Genomic DNA, 21,460 nt, shown 5'->3' on the forward strand with positions numbered 1-21,460 from the left:
AATCACTCTCTAAAAAAACACGTACACAACCTTCACAACCTTCCTTTCATCGCCTTTATCGCACTGCATTCCTCGAATCGACTTACATGACTTGATCCCTCTATTCCTTGTTCTATCAATATCATTATCGATTATTTATCATCCAAACGAACACCTTTATCGATACCGGTTCTCACAACGGATAAACATAACATAAATCCCTTCAGGCATCATGTCGACTTCGACGGATCCACCACCGCCATCTGATCTCCCGCCACCTGACTATGCGCCCTCGCAGCCTCAGATACTCATCGCTCCTTTACCTGATACAGCCAGCTTCTTCTGGGGAAGAACAGTACAAGGTGAAGTGTACGTTAAAGGTTTAGGGGAAGGTAGAGGCAACAGAATTGGAATTGTCAAGACTTTGTGAGCTCATCCATACATCTACAGCGTCCCAGTGATGCGTAAATGATCTGTCAATAAGTTTTCTTGTACACAGAGATAGTATGAGCTCACGAAATCCATGATACAGATCCATACAATTGTCACTCACAAATCATCTTCCTCATCATCCAACTCTAACTCTTCATGAATTTCCCAATCAAATCCAATATCCACCAATTCCTTCCTCCAATGTATCGTCCTCTACACCTTCCGAGATCAACATCCCATTCCCAACTTCCCATCGATTTTCGATACCTCTTCCATCAAAGTTAGATACTTCCGACTCTAATTCTCAATCACCACTACCTGGTACTTTGAACCTGTCATCATATGATAAAGGTGAAATACGATATGCATTAACTGTTCAACTGGCTCTTCCGGATGGACAAGTCATCAATGAGGAAATCAAGATTGAAGGTACACCGCAACGAACTGAGATTTACGCATCAGAAGAGAACAATGATGGAGCTGCAGAAGTGAAAGAAGTGGAAGAGAAGTTAGAGAAAGATGGTGTTTTGGCTAGATTATTGATTGATCAAGATCAACCACGTCTGGGTGAACTGTTGAGATTAGGAGTAGAGATCAGACCAGTCGAAAGAAAGAAGACTGGTGTTATAGGTTTATCAAGTCAACCTAATCCAATTGATACTTTGCGTCCATTGCGAAGAGTTAGAGTTGAATTGTTTAGGAAAGTCATCATCAATCCAAATCAAAATCAACATTCATCCTCTTCTTCGTCAACTTCAAATCAAGCTTCTTCTTCCACTATCACGAGTACATCAAGACAGAATGGTAGTGATAACAGACAGGAACATTTGACTCTACTCCATGCGTCTGGGAAATCACTTCGATATCCTGGATCAGGAAGGAAATATCCACCTTTAAGAGTTTTGTTTACGATACCAACACTTCAAGTGGGTGTTGTAGCTGAACAGATTTGGGGCGAGATCACTTCATCAGTCCCGTATCATATCACAAGCTTTTTCATAAGAGTAACTATCGGTTTCGGAGATGTCTCAGCAAGTAAAGATTGGAATTTAACTAAATCACTTGTTATCAGACCCAAGAAATGGAGAGAACCCAGGGAGATCGTCATTGACAGAGGAATGGAACCTTACTTGGGAACAGATGGGGTCTCTTCTCCCAATATCGGCGTCGGTACAAGCGATGAACAAGGCGGTGATGGAGGTAGCATGGACAGACAAGGTAGTTGGTCAGAAGAAGATTATAGAAAAGAAGCATATCGTCAAAAAGGTAGAGACGTAGTTGGATCTTCAGGTACTTTTAGAAACGCTTATGAAGATCAAGATAATATCAATGATCTACCACCGCCATTTGAATCGCATCAATCATCATCAAACGGTCAAGCAGGTCCTTCTTCATCATCGTCAACGATTACACCCGGTCCAAGCAGAACAGGCGAATTACCCAGCTTTCTTGAATCGGAAGAACAAGCTAGAACAGGCGAAATACCAATTCTGAATGGAACTGTCAAATCAGAGAGATTGGTTCCGGTGAATTTCGAAAGAGATTCTGCAGTAGTTGAACAGCAGGAAGAAACACCCGAATTCGACAGGAATAATTGGGTAGGTAGAAGAGGTAGCTTAGGTGGTGAATTAGGTACCTGGGTCGAGGTGAGTGAAAACCTCGTCACGATTCGCATGTCTCCGATTCCGATTATCGCACAGTATAGAAGATTCTTTGCATTCTTCAGCGAGGGTTGTTCTCCAGTCAACGATCACTATTATGGAGTCATATGTTGACAATATGGCCGGTTACAGTACGACGGCTACGAAACATTCTCTGTCGCACCACCGTCCATGGACGCTTCGTATGGCGCAGGAGGATCGATGGACCCACCACAAGAAGGAGATGACAGCAGCGTAAATCTAGTAGGAGGGATGGTAGCCAGATTAGGGCTTGAGGGCGAAGGTGTCGGAATGCAAGGACTAGAGTTGATGGAACATCTTGGATTGGGTGAGGGAACTAGGATAGTCGATTTACAGGTGGGTTATTTTGTCTCTTTCTCCTCTTCTGTCGAATTCAAGCTCTTTCAAGATCGAGCACCATTTTCATGCCAATCTTGTTCAACATGAAAATCGTGCTAACTTGGCTGTTCTAGGATGATCTCCCACCTGGAATAGACGAACCTTCGTTACCTGCATTACCAGATTTTCATTCGCATTCACATTCACTCTCACAATCGCCGCCACCTATCCATGCAGATTATACATCTCCACCTCCAGCACCTCATGATCCACTTCCACACGCACATGATCCACCTTCTTTCGATGCTAGTCAAGCTGCCAATGCAGTCGGAGGAGTCGCCACTTCCCACATTAGACCTAGAACTTCAGGATCAATCTCTTCCACCACCATGGGCGTGACCGCAGGTGTGAATGGATTGGCAGGAGGAGGTAGAAGATCAAGTAGTAGACATAACATAGATGATGCCGTAGGCGTGAGTCTAGATAACGTTACGGTCCTTCAAGGTGAAGCTCCTCCGGGATATGAACGAGCAGGCGCAGAAGCTGGATTACCTCCTTATAGCTAAATAGCTAAGGAGATGTTATGTCATCTCGTACCGTATCTAGAATGAACATAACGAAGAGATCTATGGGTATGATGCACTCATGATGCAGGTTGACATTCTGTTCTTCATTTTCGTGGCCAGCAATAAACTGTTCGAATGCAGTACCTTCTCTCAATGACAGGACAAAACGCTTACACTGCCATCTAGAACCTGGGTACAGGTTTGTCATATCATTTAAATGGTTTCCGTTTTCACGATATTCGTCAATACGATGCAAATCCCAGCCAGCCCTGTTCCGATCGGTCGTTGGATAGACGAGCTTCAGCGTGCCAAGGTATGTGTACAATGGTGATGATGACTTGAACTGAAGTAAATCAGTAGCTTGAAACAAAACAAATCTAATCTTATCTTTACGTTATAAACCAATTAATATCTCGGTTATTCTTCATTACCCCTGACTTTATTGACCACAGATACATCATGACTATGACCCATTCTGACCAGTTAGAGGCATTTGATCTAATCCTAGTTCGGTCAAGAAAGCTTCTACGTCCAATTCGTTTGTTCCTATACCTGTACCTGTGTCGACATTTGCGGGAGTTTGCAGTTGAGTAGAGCCGAAAAGATGTGCGTTTGCCGGCAGTTGATTTTGGGCCCAAAATTCAGTTTGCGGATTGATAAACGATAGATTCTCGCTCGATTGAAAATCAGGATATTGGAAAGCTGTATCTTGCAGAGTGGGTACATTTTGATCACTAGCGAGATTTGCAGCTTGTTGAAAAGCTATCCAATATGGAAGTTGAGGGTCTGCGTTTGACATAGATTGATCTGCACTTTGTTCGAACAAACCCTCATTCATTCCACTAAATGTCATACTAGCAGGTCTGATACCTTCACCAATCCGTTCGTTGCCGTTATACTTGGTTTCGTCATGAAAATAGTGTGATCGAGAATCAGTAGGATCCGAAGGTATGCTGCCATCTCCCCTCGAGGTATCGGGTGGAATCGGTATCAGTGAAGGTTGAATGGGTCTTCCTCTGACTCCTGTACGAGCGGGGCTCTTGTTCCATCTAGTTTGCTGCAAATGATTCGTCATACCCGGTAGACCTGTTTCGAACATCGCATTCCGATTCCTGCTTAATGCTTTTTCGATAAGTTGTGGGATAGATCTGTAAAGCATTCTTACCCTTAGACTCTTATACGTTGACAGGAGAGGAAAGAGCAAAGCGAGACTCACATTGGAGGCCAGAATGCTAAAACCGCATTCACTGATTTCTCACTTGCCTTATTATCTTCCTCCCTCATTCTGATTATCTCATTGCTTGGTTTGCTCTCAGAGTCCTGTTGTTTTGCCGTATAAGCGGCCAGGATATCTGGAGAGGGAGTCATACGTTCCATCGTCAATGCTACTGAATCAAGGGTGTCTCCAACGTCTGCCCACGCTGCGCATGGCAATATCAGCTTGGCTTTCAAAGTATGATTTCAAGACCCAAGCAGATATAACATACCCCATCCCTGCAAACGAGCATCGTGTCAATTTGACTTTGTGTGCTATGCTAAGAAAAAGTACTTACGACTTGATGCAACGCCTCAACACAGATGTTCACCTCTGCCTGCTTTGTATTCCAAGTCCAGCCATATCCACCGGGCTATTACGTCAACGGATTAGTGGCAGCTTCAAGCATTCATAAGATTTGTACCAGTGTAACGGCACTAACTGTAATATCGGGATAACCCTGTTCATTCGTTGGTACCTCTGCAAGCAATTGAGCAGTAGCGATCAAGACACGTAACATAATTGATGCGGCTATATTGTCTGATCAGCTCGAAATACTTGAGCTAAGCACATCTTGTAGGATCACTTACACTGTATAACCCCAGTGGGTATGATTGACTACACAACCGCGTGATTGTCAGCCCATCTCAACCAATAGAACAGAAGAGACTGACCTCGAGCATCCTGACTTGTCCTCTACAACTGAGTAGCAAAGCATCCACGCTTTCTTTGTTCAAACGCTCTAACAGTTCCACATTTTCTTTGCCCGCCCTGTTCTTTCTAGGCTGTCCGGATGTCGCAGAAGACGGATCAGAGTAGGTCGGAGATGAGGAATGAGAATTACCAGAACCGTCTGAAGGAGTCGTAATAAATGCTGGGGTAGGATGTACTTCCTTCCAGAATGCCAATTGATCACGAATGAGTTGATGGATCACAAGTAGGAGGAATGGACAGGAAAGCCGAAGGTTCGCCAAAAACTGCACGTAATAACCGGTGTCAGTCCGTCGTAGGGACTGCACCGGCAACAAAAGTCAATACTCACGTTCAACGGTGAGAAACCAAGCAGATCATCTTTATGACAGGCGCCCATCAGATCAGCAGAATGAACAATCAGATCTTTGTTGATACCTCTCTATGATTATGCAAACATACTATGAGCATGGACACGTCTATTCAGGAGACTGGGGTATAGAAAACCTACGATATCTTTCCAAATCCTTCTCACTGCCATGCAAATCTTGCCCACGTCCGCCGATCCCTTTTTACGTAGAGGATACGAGACTTTCACAGCGACTTCTCGTCCTGCTAACCCTAATCGATGATATATGCTAGTACCCAACGGTGATTGTAAGCGATAAGCGTCGTTCAAGGAGCATGGCTTGTCAGAGTGTACTCACGATAAGAAGAATGCCAACAGCTTGAAGGAGGAATGAGGTAATCTTTCTCGAACGATTTCGATCCATTCTCCGGCAGCATCTACATCTTCTTGTGGACTGTGTCCGTTATAACCTCTAGTCAACATGTATTCCCTAAAAGCCCTTCAAGCAGTCAAGAGAAACATACATTTTAGGTAACATGCCTATGGAGGCTGAAAAGAAAGCGTCTCCAACCATGTGCGTCCAGAACAACCGCCTCTGTTTCATCTGCAACTGCGAAAAGCTGATTGCCGCCTCGGTATCGTCGGTTACGATAGGTCCGTCTGCATCCCACATCAAGCCCAGTATCGACATTTGTTCGATGATAGTGCAATGTACCATGCGAGCTGCCATGTTCACAGATTATAAGTATGCCCAGAGATGGCCACCTCGTTCGGGTTCCATTGCTTCTTTAGGAATGTCAACTCACTCTGTAAGCAATGATCATTATCAAGTACTTTTTGATCCGTCATATGCATTAGCTGACTATATAAAGTCAGTGCCTGGACCCCAGTAATGCTGGGTTGCCTGTAAATCCCATTTTCGTCAATCAGGCGTTTTGCGCGATCCAATAAAGCTTTGCAAGCGGCCAGACGAGCACGACCCCAATGTGTACGAGCGCGCGTGCCGGGTATGAACTGGAATAGAAAACAACGTTAGATAGAAGCGGCGCAGAACTGGGGTATCTGGGGATAGGGCGAGAGGGAAGATTTATGGCCAGACGAACGATAAGGGAGATTACATACAGTACCATCGGCTTGAATAACTGTTATTTCACGATCAGTCATTGCGAATAATTCAACAAGAAATCGATTTCCAATTAACTCACCTTTTGGAGCAGTATTTGCTTTGGCTTCGCTCAGTCCTAGTACCTATACTGTATTGTTAACACCAGTAAGAATTGCACATATACGATAAAGATCTCACAACCGGAGAATCCGAATACCTAGCACCCCAAGCTTCAATCACTGCACACAATGCTTCTTGAGATGGAGTCATACGGTCTGATCTTTGACCTGCCCTGGCCCATTCAAGATAGAATGATTCTGGACTGATTGCCTAGATCGTCGTTTAGCTGTTTGAATTTAAAAGAAGCAGGGAAAGGGATGTTGACCTACAGGATAAGACAGATGAACAGCTTGGAAGAAAGTTTTAACAAGATGGTTACCTAGTGCCATGCCCAACATCTTATCTGCTAATATCTCCGAGACGGCTTCATTCCTACCCCATCTCACCGTGTGAGATGACGAGTCGGAAGCGAACAGTTTCCATGGGTTTTGTGAGACCAAAGCTACCTTTCCATCTCTACCGTTATCGTACACTGATCTATTTCTTTTTCTTCCTTCACCACCGGGAGTTCTCTGATAGTCTGTATCAACCAAGGGCGGTTTCTCTTGGTTGTATCCAGATTTTCGAGTCGATACTGATACGATTGGACTCATAAGTCTACCATTAAAAGGATCTGGTAGATCGGTGGATTGATGAGAACCATGCTCTGACACTTCAGACATCTGAGCTACAAGTCTCTCTTCTAAGCTGTCAGGCAGATTATCCTCTTCGCTGAGCTGCACTCCATCTGCTCCAGGGGTAAGACCGGTGGTATGAACAAGATGAATGGCTTCTTTCCGATTATTGGCAAATTGTCGCCATATCAATGCCGCTTCTGAGAAATTGCCAGGTGTTCCGGGAGCAGTTGATTGATAAGATTCAGATGTATGTACGCTGGAAAGTGAATTAGGCGGTAGAGGATGGGATGAGGTGAGATCAGATACGAGAGGAACAGATGATGGATTGACATCGAAAACGGAGGGATCAAAGGGTGGAAAGGGGGTTTGATGAGCTGGGAGGTCGGACCATATTGTTGAAAATGGAGGTTGAGGATTGTGATCATTTAATAAAGCTGGATTGGGCAGTGAAGACTCTTGAGTGACAGAATTTGGCGGGAGGATATCAAGGAATTCTGAAGGGTCAAAAGGGATCTGATCTAATCCTTGATTTAATCCACCCGTTATATTCCATCCAGTATCATCTTGTTCTAATCCGTCCTCTTCAAGTTGCTGTATCCCATCAACGTTACCTAATCTGACGTCGGCTTCTCCACCGAATTCTTTTCTGGCCCGATCAATCCTTTTCCCACCCTTGTTTGGTCTCGTAGGCTCCCTTATACCTTTTGTCGAGCAATTGATTCCCTTACTCTTACAATTCGTACAGCCTACCTCTGGATGTTGCTCTACCAGTGAGCTGAGCGGAGTCGGAGAAGACGATGATGAAGAAGGACGAGAAGCCAGTAAGTCAGAGAGATCACATCGGACTCTTCGAAATTTGCACCCATCGCACGCAACGTTCTGTCCTGTGGGCAGAAGACGGGATAAATTGGTCAATTTCGAAGTGAGTCCGGATAACGGAACATGGATAACTCACGTCGCTTCTTTTTCGTTTCCTCTGTAGCCATCTCGACGAAATTTCGAGAAGGATCTAGAAGAGAGTAGTTACGCTCCTTCAACTCCAGCTAATGATCAATTGAAATCGCTTACTGTCAGGTTATGCAGATAGGAAGCGAAAATGAACAAGATCTATGAGATCTGATATCGCTGTGCAACAACAAAGATTGTGATCTCAGGTACTTTAGTACTTCGGGATCACACCACGTGGTTACAAGATGACGTTTTAAGCGTAAGAATTCTATTTTTGGCTCATTCCTGAAGTTCTGTTGGACATCTAGCCATAGCCTCAAGCAAGTACTGACAGATATGTGCCAGTCAAAGATTGTGCATAAGGAACACCGGTGTCCTGCTCGTGATCACCTCTCTGCATCTTGGAAGAGGTTCAGTTCTGATACACACGACGAAACACGCTCGAATCTGTGTGAATTGATTCTGAACTAGGAACGATAATGCTGATTATGATATCCTTCTTTGCTTGCGACCAAACTCGTGACCAAACCTCGCTTGGCGATACTTGGATGGGGTCTCATTGCGGTGAGGGAGGAGCAACAATGGTCACATATAGAGCAGTGTTTTGTTTGCCACCGCTCGATGCTTCATTCACTTCTTGAAGAAGCTCCATGATGATCAAATTGCTCCTTTCCATTTTGACGTTCAGCGTTCTCGTAGTTTCCTCTCTTCCTCTTGATCCTCCTGCCGATTTCAAAAAATATCACTTCCGCCGACTATCTTCCTCGGCAAGGAGCTGGGAGGCGTTAGCTCAAACAGACGAGGATGAGAACACCGTCAGAAGTACAGTGACTCCGCCCTCTAGGCCTTGGACGAACTGATGACCTTGTCAAATAGCTGCTCAATCTTTCGAAGACACAGCTCGCAGCGCCACGGCAAAAGATGGCCGTGTTCTCACATATGGTGATTCGAGGCTCCTTTCTAGTATAAGTCCCTTCCCTCTCAATCAGCCTGAGAGGGATGCAAATAGCATGAAACGATATGTCGGGATTGAGAGCGAGGGTAAGAGGGGATTCATCATTAGTAAGAAGAGTCACCTATATGGGTCCAGAGAAGTAGAGGACACTGAATACAGTGATGATAGTTGACATCGTTCCTGCAGATAGTTGTATTTTCTTTTCTTTGGATTGTCCAAGAAGCGTTGGCTGATTGTGCTCCCTTTGCAGGACTCCGTTATCAGACTCCAACGTTTGACACAATGTCAGTCTCCCACCACGACAAATAATCCTTCAGAGCATCCTACCGAATGGTTGAAAGCAACAAACCTCAATAGAATGGTGGCGAGAGGCAGTGTTGTCCGATTTGGGATTGATAGGAAGATATGTTGCACCAAACAAATAAGGGACTGGGAGAGCATATCACATGAATGTGGAAACAAGTTATCGAGGAGGATAAGTTCAAATGGTTTCTTTTGCAAGCTTGTCTGTGTTGCAATGTGTTTTTAAGTCTGAATTCGAGAGTTTACTGAGATTCCCATATCTGAGAGGCATTTGCAGTCCCTTTCATAGCAATATAGCTGTGAGATCTCGAAGTGTCTAATTGGGATTGCGCAGCATCGTTAGTTTTGACTGGCGCCGATTTTCTCTGCTATGCAGGGTAATGATGAAAAAGTCTTTTGCATAATCTGTTCTTGATTCTGCAGAAATCAAATACAGTCACTTTATCAACTAATTTCTATCTACAAAAAAAAATCCAATCTCGAAGCTCGTTATTAATTGTACAATCGTGGCCAACGATGAAGGAAATCACAACAATGAGAAAGGAACGGAAGCAAACTGATGAAATGATTATACTATGAGGTAGAAAGAGAAGCTAGGTAATGTGCGAAAGAAGAATCTATGGAATTATGAATTGAAGCACAGCCCAAGCTGAGTCCTCTAGGGATTGATGTACGTGGATCTGGATCTTTTGATGATTTATTGGGATCCGGGAAGTTGAAATTTTACTTGTCCCATCCCAGGTGCCCATCGTACGTGATCGTGGTCTTCCATTACTAGAGAGGGAAATATGAAGAGTCAGTAAGGATGTTATGTCTTATGTTGATTTAGGTAATAATGAACTGACTGTGTTTTGAAAGCATGTAGGTGGCAGCAGAACACATGATGACAGTGATGGCAATAAGAGGATAGGCATCTACTGGTACTGGTCTGTCGTGGAAGAATTTCTTCAGCTAAGAGAGAGAACAACCTAGTCAGTGATTGTTTTCGTGGTGATATCACAGAAAGTTGATCTGACTCACTTGTTGCTCAGCAGTAGGAACGGAATAGGCTCTTCGAGTCATTTGTTGTCGAGCGACCATTGATTTGGAAGCCATGGCAGTGGTTCTGAGAGCTGATCGAGCGAACATTGTTGTTATTGTTTGATTTGATTTGGTTTGGTTTGGTTTGTTCCGTTTAGGGAGCTTTGGTTTGATTGTTTGGATAGGTAGGTAAGAGAAGCTTTGTTGTTGTTGTTGTGTGATGAGGAAAAAAAGAAGTTCTTAACGTCCCTCCCACAGGGGGTTTATATACCTTTTTCATCACCGTTATCTTGAACGATACATCACTCGTCGTAGATAATGATAAGTATACTCGGAGTCGGACGCTGACGGTCTGGCCATGATCGTGTCGGACAAGATAGCGACTGACCGCGCCCCGCGCACAAAGGATTTTAAGTCCGTTTCAGTTGATAATTGCATGATACCAATTCATTGTTGCTTTTTGTCAAAACTCGGGATGTTACGTGTGAACAGTTGATCAGGTACTTTATGATTTACCCTGAATATTCCGATAATTCACGGTTAACATTAAGAAAGAGGAAAAGGAAAAGGGGGTGGAGATGCCCAGGGGATATGTAATTGCGGAAGACATCGCGTTCAACCTTAAATATTCAGGGTGATCTAGTAAAACCGGACCGTGGCTACTTGTATTAGGTACTGCAAATTCTAACGAATCAAGCATGATACAAATACAGATGAATTAGGAAAGGGAGGGGGGTGATTCGGGGGATCAAGGGGTAGTGTGCTCCTTATGTGAATCATGGGATAGGTCGGACGGAATCGTTGACCGTTGATGTCGGACTGAGCGTGTATCCAGTAAGAAGTAAGATTATTCACAGACGGTCCCGAGTTGATCCTCCTGTCTTTTGAAACAGCGGTCCGGTTCCTGTATCACTTGCAAACAGCTCAGAGCAATGTTGGAGCAAATCCCACACTATACACGCTGCTGAATGGTCTAGCCTCCCTCGGCAGTATAGCAGTCCTACCCCACACAACTCATCCTTTACATGCCGCAGCCAATCTGAGTCTCACCATCTACACCTACAATCGAAAGGCGCGCAAAGGGTACCCCTATTTTACGGGTCCTTTCGGTGTGGAGATGAACTCTCCGACTTTCGCCATTCCTGATGATCACCCAAATAACGCCGCACCATCGTTCGACTAGTGTCAAATCGTATAGCTTGGTGGTGTACCGGGAAAGATAGGTCGAACCCTTCTCAACGTTACAGAATCGCACGTAGGATGAGGTCGGAAAATGTTGACGCTTCGCACGACCCTACGCCATCTTTGGCAGATCCCAAACGCTGTATCGTGGTCGACTATAGGAAGGACTAAAATGTAATCTCATATAACTGCCAAGCTAATACGATGCTGTCCTTGCGAGCCCTCTGACATTCCAGTAAATCAGTCATCCATACTTAACCTAGAAACCACGCAATTGACCGGTCTTTGCATCCTCATATCAGCTCAGAATTTACACTCACACTTTGAAAATAGAATCAATTCACTAGATAAACCATACCACATGAGCGATGCCACCTTTCCATTCAAACGGTCTGATACTATGGACCGCCGTAACACTCGTCGTAACGTGGACGCAGAACCAATCCAGTCCGTCAACATCAACATCTTCAGGAATAGCTTCAACATCTGGAGCACGAACACCTACTTTTTCACCACGTATTGGAAGATGGCAGTAGCACCTTACGGTAAAGACGGTGATATAACCGGTGTATTTGCTCCGTGGAATTTGGTTCTACTTGTGAGTTTCTCGCCTAGATAGAGAACACGACTTGGCTATTTCGATACAGTCTTGGTCCTTGATGGCTAATGGTATATCTCATCAGACGGTAGAAAACGTTCATTCATGACGTCCTGCATCTCCTTTACAAAAAACAAGCTAGAAAGTCACTCAGCCCATCGCACAATATACAAGTTGTACAAACAGGAAGATCACGCAGGGAGATAAGTGGGCGAAAGTAGTTTTAGAGTTATAAACAGGTTTCAAGTTCGTGTCACAGTTGTATGTAAGACCTATGTATGTCATCGCATCATGAATCATGATCGGTCGTCACACCATCAGGTTGGCATCAGGTTTGGGATCTCGAGTGCGACACCCTTGATCAAGTGACGTTCTCTTTTTTCGCCTGCTGCGAGGGTATATATACATAGCTACCAAGACACATGTTTGTCGAATCATTGTGATTCCTACTTCTTATTCAAGCAGGACCCATCAACTCACCTTACTCATTCGTAACCAATCTGTCCTATAAGAGAGCATTCGAGAGAAACATGTTGAGAACGTACTTCTTTATCTTGTTCGTCTTTTCGGCTTTCGTGGGAGTAAAGTCTCACCCAGCACCCAAGGCAGATGATTACCCTGCCAGTGTAGCCAGGGTATTCAATGGTAAGCTGGTTTCATCATATTCTTCCTTGAATTCACCGTTCGCAGCAGATGTTAATCCTACTTGACTCGCAGAACTTCCAGAAGATACGCAAAGTTCCCACGCAGACCTCAGCGAATGGCCTGGTGATGGTCAGTATTGTCCATAGTCTTTGTTGTCGTTATCATTCGAACCCAAGTAGCTGATAGATTAATAAAGGGGATCCTGTCGTGCTCTTCATTCCTGATTCCAAGAAGCATAGCGCCAGAATGACCCCAAACGATGATGAATTGCCTGTCGTCGGTGTCGAAATGCGTGCTGTTCCCTTGTTACCCGAGGAAAGAGATACTGAACCTCCCGGTGTACACATGCTCAGAGGTAAGTCATCCTGATCTTCGTTGGTAGTGAATGCTGATCTCATGCTTCAGGAAAGGCGAACGTTGATATCAAAAATCGAGAGGTTAGTACACTTGAAGCCAGGAAAAAGAAGAAGAAGGTCAAGGCCAGTAGTGGTAATACGACCTCAAGTGCTAGTGAGTTGGTCTTGATGTCAGCTGGACATACTGCCTGCTTACACTGAGCAATATTTGCTTCCCAGTCCGGATAACACCTTTCAGCCTGGCGATAGACGATCATGGTTTAGCAGCAATCATCATGCTCGTCTTGGTCACCGGAATGGGTATGACCACGCTTTTTTTGAGCTGGACAAAGCATCAATGAAGAAATCCGGAATGTGTCGAGATCGCAAAGACTACTACGACACAACATATTCAGCACATCGCGCATGAGCTTGATACACGAGATTACATGCATATCATTTTGTTGTCGTAATACCAGATCCCCCCGGAGAAAGCGTTGTTCACCAATCTTTCCACCGCTGCGCTCTATTGGAGACTCACGTCGATTGAAATGCAGTCTTGTCACTTGTATGCCAACATGACGTGTGTTGGGATCGTTCTGCTGATACAGACCAGTGACATACTGAACTCTAGTTACCCATCTGGCTGTCAAGCAGAGGCGAACAATACTAGTTGTAAACGGCAACACCATTGTGAAGTACAACACCGCCTTGAACGAAACGGCCGTACCAGTATGACGACATTCTCGGCACAACCCGATGCCGATATATGAACACAGTACCTATAAATACATATTAATCTCTAAATCGACCTTTGCCAAGATGCTTAATTCTTTTGCCTTTATATTCATTCGATCCGCAGTTTCTCAGTTGACATCAATAAGAGATCCGCAATAATACACATATACGATAATTACATTGAAGCACAAAGATACCTGAATACACTCATTTTACGGTTATAAAGACGATATGACTAAAGTACTCAATATTATATGTCTGATCTCGCTGGTCGCGGGAATCGGAGTTCAAGCTTTACCGACTGAGAAGTTAGGTATTGCTCTTCCTGACCAAGAGATAGCCCTTTCTGGTGAGTTTAAAATCCTATGTTTTGTAGGATGGTTTTATCTGACAGTCAGTGGAGCAGAAAACGCAGTAGTGGATCAATCGCGAGAGGAATGGAGTCCTTTCAATCAGCAGGAGATCGAAGATGAAAAGCATTATTGGGTAGTATGCGGTGAGTGAACTTCTCGATGGTATCCAGAACGGGTCTGATTATTCAAATAGACAACGACTTAGGAGGTGATCAGCACATAGGTGTCAACACTCCTCACCAACCATGTCGTCGAGCTTCTACTGGTGGTGGAGGCGGGGGCAGAAGTGGGGGAAGTAGTAGCAGTAGTAGCAGCGGTGAGAGCAGTAGTGGTAGCAGCAGCAGCAGTAGTAGTGGTACATCCGGTTCATCGTCAGAAGAAGAAGGATCTTCAGGTTCATCGTCATCAGGAACAGGTGGTACGGCTGCTGGAGCAGGAGCAGGAACCGCTGGAAAGAATAACAACAAAAATAAAACTAGTGATGGTAAGTCCACCTCCCTAACATCACTGCGTTCTCTATACGGTCCAAAGCTGATGCCTTGGGTATAGCCTTTCCTCATGCATTCATAGGAATAGACTCTAGATGTCTGACTGTACCAACGATAATCATGTCGATAGTCTTTGTAGGAAGCTTGACAACATTGATCTAGTGTTCCGTTAGTTTCTCATACAACTGCTGAATCATTGATCCACTTTGGTCCAGCATTGTCCTCACTCACATCTGTAGCTTTTTTCATTCTGCTGTATGTACATACTAAAATCAGCCAACGCCTTCACTACATGTATCAATACTATGGGACACCTTATCATGTATCAATTTTGAGTGATACCTTACCATGTATCATATGTGTCTACTCGTGGAATATCTTTCCCGGCCTGTAAAGAGGATTTGGTCCTGTTCTAAAGCTCGTCGTGCACTCAAATGTCCAGGTCCAAATGTCACCTACCGTACGAGTTTCTCGCCTGCATGCCCAGGGAAGGCTTTATCATAATCTCACATGATGAAAGATGATTTGGTCACTGGCATCGTTCCCTGATCTGCTTAACGCCTTTACTGACACACATCTGCCTGCGCCACTATAGCGCTTAGGTCTTCGTATATGCTTTCGATCACTGCATAGCAAATGACGACTTGGGAATTATCACAATCATATGTACTGAAACGCGAACTAGGCATCGCTTTCCACCCATTTCACGAATCTGGGTGACCGTGATCGCCGTGCCAAGATCCCAATATTCAAGATCCAAGGCACCGATCGCACCAAATGCTATCCTTATCAACACACATACACAGTGAAAACGTTGTGAATGTCTCTCATATCTCGACCCCTGCCATTGCCTCTTGCATAGGTACCAGGCTGTGAGATGCGTGAATGTCGGTATAATATGTTCGTTGTCGAACGGTGTCTACTACCTGAAAGAATTCCAAAAGGTATAAGAGCACTAGACACCTTCCATCCAATTCCTCTTTCCAACCACTCATTTCCATACTCCAGCAAAGCTCAGCTGCCTTCCGATACTTTCAAAGTCTTCCCAAATCAACTCATATACTATGCGTTTCACTGGATTCCTCTTCAGTGCAATCGCTATTGCTCCAGCAGCATTTTCAGCTCCGACGACGTTAATCGTCAGACAATCAACGAACACCTCATCTGTCACTGCTCTGGACTCTTCGTCATTTGATGCCTCCAAGGTCTCGATGCCAGCGACCACAATAACTTCTCAAGCGCAATCATCACGAACGGAAACCGTTTCTGCTTCCATCACTCAAGCTTCCTCCACCGTCTCCCATCCACCTACCAACTCTACAGGACTACATTTCACGAATACTTTTCCAGATGAGTTGAAAAATGGTGATAAGGTAGAATTAAAGTGGGATGGAGCGGATGGACCTTATATTCTGTATACGATCGTCTCGTACCCTGGTTTATCAAGCATAAGAGTGAGTCATGATCGATGCGACTTGAGATGACGTTCATTGAAGAGCCGTAACTGATCATTGATGATGCCGTCAATAGCCGAATGTTATTGAAAGAAATACGGATGTGGAATCCTATTCCCTGATCATTAACGAAGATGATTCTCATGATAAATCAACCTTGTGAGTTACTTCTCCCCCTCGATATAAAGGTTGGGATACCGGCTGATGTTTGGGCTGGTCGTGATAGAACCATTGGAATTGCTTCTAACAAAGACAGTGGAAAGTACAAAAGGATCACATTACCTCTTGTAAAATGAGATGCAGAGACGGAATTGCATCTCATTGGCGAGCTTTGGACTTTGATTTTGCCCTGATCTACTGTTAAGGATTCTGATGTTATGACGAAAGAAATGTGGTATCCTTGACATGCTACACACACTTTCAAAGTCACCCATGCGTTGCTCGTTTTAAGGGCAAATCCACCCTTTACGTTTGACTTCTCTCGTTGCGGCACACAACTAATTCAGGTCATTCATTGTATGTTTCAATTTGAACCCGCTCATAGTGCCTTCAGCTCTGGACTCGGTGCTCTACCCATATGGTATGATCTCCCATCGCTTCGAGAATTGTCATACCTGACCTCGAAAGATACACTCGTCCGCTTTTGTAAGCCGCATTCAGATTCCCACAAATTGGTATAAAAAGAGCAATCGTTAATCCCCATATTGCATGACTCAACTGTGTTCGAAACATTCAAGCAAAACTCACCAGCTATGTTTTCTCTCAAGACCATCGTCGTACTACTTGCTCTGACCGCAACAGGTGCTTCAGCTACATCAAGCTCTGCATCGATTGCGAAGAGCTCTACAACGCTTGCCAAAAGTTCTACCTCAGCTTCCAAAAGCTCTACATCAGTTGCGAAAAGCTCTACCTCAGCGGGTTCCAAAAGCTCTATCTCAGCCGGAAAAGGCACTACTACTCCAGTAGCAAAAAGTTCTGCTTCAGCCGCTCCCACTGCGTACCATGCAGTAAAATTCACCAACTCGTTCCCTTCCGTTTTTCACACTGGACAAACTGTAAACCTGACTTGGACTGGTGGAGATGGTTATTATGCGGTATATAGATTACAAGTAACCCAAGGTCAAGGTTCAGTCAGAGTATGTATTTCATCATTATTATCAGAGTTAGTGTTAAACTGACAATGAACTTAAATATCAGCCCGGTTATTATACTCATAACACCACACAAACTTCTCTCAGTGTCACTTTGGATGAAAACATCTCACCAAAAACCACTTTGTGAGTCTAGTATTCATGATGTGGAATTGCTCAGATTAAAGAGGACCATGATACTGAATAAATGTTTGGAAATCGCATGTTATAGGAATTTCGGAATTTCAGAAGCCAACATACTCCCTACCTCACAACTCGCCTTGAACGAGACCTATCAGCTTTCAGGTGCGATCCCTTTCATCCAAGCTTAGGATATTCTGCATGATCACTGTATGTAGACAAAACAAGGTCAGGATATGGTATCCATCTGAATATGCATGACATCGTAAAAGCTGTGTGCTTCTCATTGCATAGGTTCACAGATAGTGTCGCAAAAGCTGTGCCAGAATGCCCATTTACGTCACAGGGTTGATATCAACATCGGAATATAGAATAACCGGATGCTGGATTGAAAGTTTTGAATGATCCGCAGTTATATTCTCCAACTATCTTCATCTTATCTTATGCCAAATTATACACTACTGATTAGAGATTACGGTCTTGTTCACCAACTACTCGAAATATACAAATGACAATGAGACGCAAATTCGTGTTTCTTCCCACTACGCTGCTCATCTTGAGATTGATTTCGGCTACCCCGATATCCTTCTCAGATGTAACCGGTAAGTCGCCGAGTGAAGTCGAAGAACAAACTGATACTCTGTTGAAGCAGATTCCGGTATCGACCCTACCGACGATAAAGTAGATTTATCGGTGGAATACGACACTCTTGAGATCATGGAGCATGTGGATCCAGAAGAGCATACGACGTACAATCTATGCGGTAAGTCTTTTTTAACGATATACCGAACAAAAGTTGAGCTGAGTCCCACTGTCTGCTTACAGAGGATATCATTGTATCATTTGATCCGAAATTTGATGGGCTGGCCGACACGGACACCAAGTTACACACAGACGATCACACATACATAGAAGACCATACTCAGGATTATGAGGATGATGATATTGGAGAGATAGCACTAGTTACCCACCGAATATGTAAGAGACCCGCTGGAGGATCATCCTCGAGCTCGAGCTCGAGCTCTAGTTCCAGTTCTGGCTCGAGAGGCGGCTCGTCAAGTTCAGGGTCAACAGGATCTTCTGGATCTTCAAGCCCTAGTGGGGGACGAGGCGGAACATCAGGAACATCAGAAACCAATTCCGGTAATAGGGGTGGAACGAGTGGTAGTAGTGGAAGTAGGAACTCAGGAAGTGCAGGCGATACCGATGGCGATGTCAGTGGCGATTCCGATTCCGGTTCGGGTTCGGGAACAGGAACAGGTAATAGTGGTTCAAACTCTGTTGCTACTGGTGGAAATCAAGGCCAAGTCACTGGTGGAAGAGCAACGACCGGTACGAGCGGTTCAACACCTACTACAAGTCTTCCAGCAGGAACAACTACTACCAATGGAGGAGTGTCAACTGGTGCTGTACCTGGCGGTGGTACAGGAACAGGCTCTAGAATTAATGGTGAGTGCTTGACATATAGACTGATACAGACAGAGAAGCAGAGGTTGATGATGACATTTAGGTTCTCATCGAAATTATTCACAAGTCAGAGACATCTTGATAGCCAGTCTCATTGTTGTAGCACTTAATGTCGTTTTATTTCCAGTATGACGTATTCACGCGCTATGCAAAAAAAAACGATGAGTACCTTTTTAGCCGAACGTTGTATGTTAGTAGACTGTATCGCATTCGTGAATCATGTATAATTTGATAGTTGTCCACGTCTTCGTTGACCCTAGGGGAAACCAGGAATAAGTACATGCATAAAGTTATACTCTGCCTGTGACATTTTCGTATATTGGTTGTGGGCTCTGTCAGGTGTTCATGGAATATGTTTGACCTGACAGAATTAATGTTACCGTCTCTTGTCCTTATTTAGACCAGACCTCGATATTATGCAGGTGAGACCATCGCTTGAAGCGGTGAAGATCCCTTCCACAAGAATGAATTCTTGACCTGGCATTGATCGTTCAGAATCATCCGTTCCTTGAGGCCACGTTTCTCCTCTAGCAGGTAAATCCGGTATCCTCAATACGTGGAAAGTGGTATATCCATGTCCACCTGATCGTCGTTCATTGAACATGATAGGTGTTGATTGTTTCGCTGATTCGATATATTTACGAACATGAGCACGATCAGACGGTCGTATTATTGAATAGAAGGGTTGATCTTTGAGCTATGAATCCGATTCATTCACGTCAGCTTCACCTTCTGTGCGGAGACACGGCGGAAGATACTGAGTGATGAATAACACCGGTTCAATGCATGAGAGGTGATCAGAGAAGACGAGATAACTCACTCTTAGGCCATTCACTATGACATCGTTGCTGACATACATGATCCTACTTAGATCCGTAAAACGATCGATGATGAAGAAGGTTCTGGGAGAAGGCTTATTTGGTGTTGGCCACGGGTGATCGAGTGGAGGCGGGGAAAGCGATATTGAGGTGGAATCGGGTGATGAAGCAAGAGGGCGAGACGCAGTTGATGGCCATCGCTGTTCGCAAGTTCAGCATTAGCCGGATCCAGCTTTAACAATGGTAATAGGCAGATTGCCACGACCTGTATTGTTGTTATGACTCGCAGAACAATGGTAGATGTGGGTGAGAAGCAACGATGAGAATATATACCTTGATGAAGAATTTTCCGTCTGGGGAGGGCGACACTTCCACTACTTCCCTAGCCGTGAGGGCTTGTTCTTTTGGTCATATCGAACAACATCAGCTATAAGCTCCCAGAATTAAGCCATCTTGGCCAACGACTCACGCAAGGTCCGTTGACCATCTACAGCTCTGGTGTATAACGTCAATGACGTGTTGTACACCGTGTAACTACAAAGCTAGCTTGTCAGCCTACGGGACAGAAACGCAAATTCAGAGATGACGTACTAGGAACAACAGCACTCCACATAGTATCCATCTTTATGCAATGCTCTATAGTAAGCCACGCAAGCTGTCTTCTCATCTGCTAATGCTTGACTACAAGCAATGTCAAGGCAAATCAGCTTTGCAGAACATTGGACAATCAAATTCGACTCGGTTGTGACCGACACTAAAGCAAGAATACTTACTAATGGATTTGCCTCAACATGGGTATTTCGTCTGGATGAAATATTGCATAGGTGGATTTCCCTATCAGATCATTGGGATTGTAACCCAAAATCTCTTGCATAGATTCTGATACATATGTTATCTTGGCCTGGAGTGATTAGTGTTGGAAGGAGTCAAGCCGATAAAGGGCAAGGGATCGAATGGGATGGTGAGGAGACAGCGAGAGTGGAATGGAAAAGAAGGTTGTTTTGTCAGCATCATAGTCACATTATGCACTTTGGTCTCCTTGGCACCTTGATAACTCCTTCTCAACAGCATGGTATCTTCTAACGGATATCTTACTGATCTCGAAGACCAATGTCTAAAAGCCTTTTAAACGCCGCTTTACCCCTTTATAATCTGCGGCCCGGATTTGACCCTTGTACCTCGGAGCCTGAGCGTTGTAGATACCTTAACCACCAACTCGATACGATACAACACAATTGAATTTGCAACAACCAGTTCAAGCGATTCAAATGATCTGCGCAGTAGGTCACTTCGTCGTACAAGCCTCCAGCCATCCCAGCTGCACAGTTGTCCAAGAGTTTAATCACGATAGAAGACAGTCACTCACCTCTTGATCAGCACTACAAGCCAGCCAAGCTGACAGACTCAACTCCTCGGTACTTGTACTACTACTGGCTGTACCTGGAGGTCTTGAAGAACCAGAACTACCTGGCGGACCTGATGAATGTGATGATCCGCTCTGACGATTGTATGGAGGAGTGGGTGGAGGACGTTGAGGATTGTTATGGGACCTCGACATATTGAGAAGAGGTCGATATCAACAGAAAGCACGAAGACAGTGAAATGTCGTTCCAACTTATATTATTCAGCGTATTGAATGACCTTGGATTGCTGCTTGAATGGTGGAGGTGGGGTTTCAAAGTGAAACAACCGGATTTCTGTTCTTCCTGATCTTAGTTGTTTATATCGACCAAGACCGTTTAAGTCGGCCGCCGATAATCATGCGATATTCG

General features: G+C 44.4%; 9 protein-coding genes across 9 annotated transcripts; 6 read left to right on the forward strand and 3 right to left on the reverse strand.

The window, feature by feature from the left end:
* Nucleotides 1–211: 211 nt before the first annotated feature.
* On the forward strand, nucleotides 212–2,977 carry IL334_001250 (uncharacterized protein; the record flags this gene model as incomplete). Its single annotated transcript, XM_062933007.1, has 4 exons — nucleotides 212–405; nucleotides 512–2,057; nucleotides 2,205–2,429; nucleotides 2,546–2,977. 4 exons carry the CDS (start codon nucleotides 212–214, stop codon nucleotides 2,975–2,977), a joined length of 2,397 nt encoding a protein of 798 aa, XP_062789058.1.
* A 463-nt stretch (nucleotides 2,978–3,440) lies between these two features.
* Nucleotides 3,441–8,099, reverse strand: IL334_001251 (uncharacterized protein; the record flags this gene model as incomplete). The annotated part of the gene is made up of 17 exons (XM_062933008.1): nucleotides 3,441–4,125; nucleotides 4,194–4,398; nucleotides 4,465–4,471; nucleotides 4,531–4,605; nucleotides 4,675–4,763; nucleotides 4,823–4,850; nucleotides 4,907–5,209; nucleotides 5,275–5,364; nucleotides 5,434–5,560; nucleotides 5,630–5,725; nucleotides 5,796–5,994; nucleotides 6,078–6,285; nucleotides 6,394–6,413; nucleotides 6,477–6,519; nucleotides 6,575–6,706; nucleotides 6,766–7,997; nucleotides 8,069–8,099. The coding sequence occupies 17 exons, from the start codon at nucleotides 8,097–8,099 to the stop codon at nucleotides 3,441–3,443; spliced, it is 3,570 nt and encodes a 1,189-aa protein (XP_062789059.1).
* A 1,917-nt stretch (nucleotides 8,100–10,016) lies between these two features.
* Nucleotides 10,017–10,447, reverse strand: IL334_001252 (uncharacterized protein; the record flags this gene model as incomplete). Its single annotated transcript, XM_062933009.1, has 3 exons — nucleotides 10,017–10,093; nucleotides 10,165–10,270; nucleotides 10,340–10,447. 3 exons carry the CDS (start codon nucleotides 10,445–10,447, stop codon nucleotides 10,017–10,019), a joined length of 291 nt encoding a protein of 96 aa, XP_062789060.1.
* A 2,202-nt stretch (nucleotides 10,448–12,649) lies between these two features.
* IL334_001253 (uncharacterized protein) lies at nucleotides 12,650–13,461 on the forward strand (the record flags this gene model as incomplete). The annotated part of the gene is made up of 5 exons (XM_062933010.1): nucleotides 12,650–12,764; nucleotides 12,837–12,893; nucleotides 12,961–13,119; nucleotides 13,170–13,274; nucleotides 13,340–13,461. The coding sequence occupies 5 exons, from the start codon at nucleotides 12,650–12,652 to the stop codon at nucleotides 13,459–13,461; spliced, it is 558 nt and encodes a 185-aa protein (XP_062789061.1).
* A 607-nt stretch (nucleotides 13,462–14,068) lies between these two features.
* IL334_001254 (uncharacterized protein) lies at nucleotides 14,069–14,840 on the forward strand (the record flags this gene model as incomplete). Its single annotated transcript, XM_062933011.1, has 3 exons — nucleotides 14,069–14,333; nucleotides 14,384–14,674; nucleotides 14,740–14,840. The coding sequence occupies 3 exons, from the start codon at nucleotides 14,069–14,071 to the stop codon at nucleotides 14,838–14,840; spliced, it is 657 nt and encodes a 218-aa protein (XP_062789062.1).
* Nucleotides 14,841–15,742: 902 nt separating this feature from the next.
* IL334_001255 (uncharacterized protein) lies at nucleotides 15,743–16,428 on the forward strand (the record flags this gene model as incomplete). The annotated part of the gene is made up of 3 exons (XM_062933012.1): nucleotides 15,743–16,132; nucleotides 16,209–16,291; nucleotides 16,359–16,428. 3 exons carry the CDS (start codon nucleotides 15,743–15,745, stop codon nucleotides 16,426–16,428), a joined length of 543 nt encoding a protein of 180 aa, XP_062789063.1.
* Nucleotides 16,429–16,884: 456 nt separating this feature from the next.
* Nucleotides 16,885–17,594, forward strand: IL334_001256 (uncharacterized protein; the record flags this gene model as incomplete). Its single annotated transcript, XM_062933013.1, has 3 exons — nucleotides 16,885–17,268; nucleotides 17,330–17,409; nucleotides 17,495–17,594. The coding sequence occupies 3 exons, from the start codon at nucleotides 16,885–16,887 to the stop codon at nucleotides 17,592–17,594; spliced, it is 564 nt and encodes a 187-aa protein (XP_062789064.1).
* A 323-nt stretch (nucleotides 17,595–17,917) lies between these two features.
* IL334_001257 (uncharacterized protein) lies at nucleotides 17,918–19,002 on the forward strand (the record flags this gene model as incomplete). Its single annotated transcript, XM_062933014.1, has 4 exons — nucleotides 17,918–18,005; nucleotides 18,056–18,166; nucleotides 18,229–18,852; nucleotides 18,914–19,002. The coding sequence occupies 4 exons, from the start codon at nucleotides 17,918–17,920 to the stop codon at nucleotides 19,000–19,002; spliced, it is 912 nt and encodes a 303-aa protein (XP_062789065.1).
* A 244-nt stretch (nucleotides 19,003–19,246) lies between these two features.
* IL334_001258 (uncharacterized protein) lies at nucleotides 19,247–21,246 on the reverse strand (the record flags this gene model as incomplete). Its single annotated transcript, XM_062933015.1, has 7 exons — nucleotides 19,247–19,567; nucleotides 19,691–19,888; nucleotides 20,022–20,089; nucleotides 20,158–20,222; nucleotides 20,280–20,369; nucleotides 20,462–20,589; nucleotides 21,055–21,246. The coding sequence occupies 7 exons, from the start codon at nucleotides 21,244–21,246 to the stop codon at nucleotides 19,247–19,249; spliced, it is 1,062 nt and encodes a 353-aa protein (XP_062789066.1).
* Nucleotides 21,247–21,460: the final 214 nt, after the last annotated feature.

The sequence above is a fragment of the Kwoniella shivajii genome, chromosome 1 (assembly GCF_035658355.1).
Source record: "Kwoniella shivajii chromosome 1, complete sequence".
In the NCBI taxonomy this organism is placed as follows: Eukaryota; Fungi; Basidiomycota; class Tremellomycetes; order Tremellales; family Cryptococcaceae; genus Kwoniella; species Kwoniella shivajii.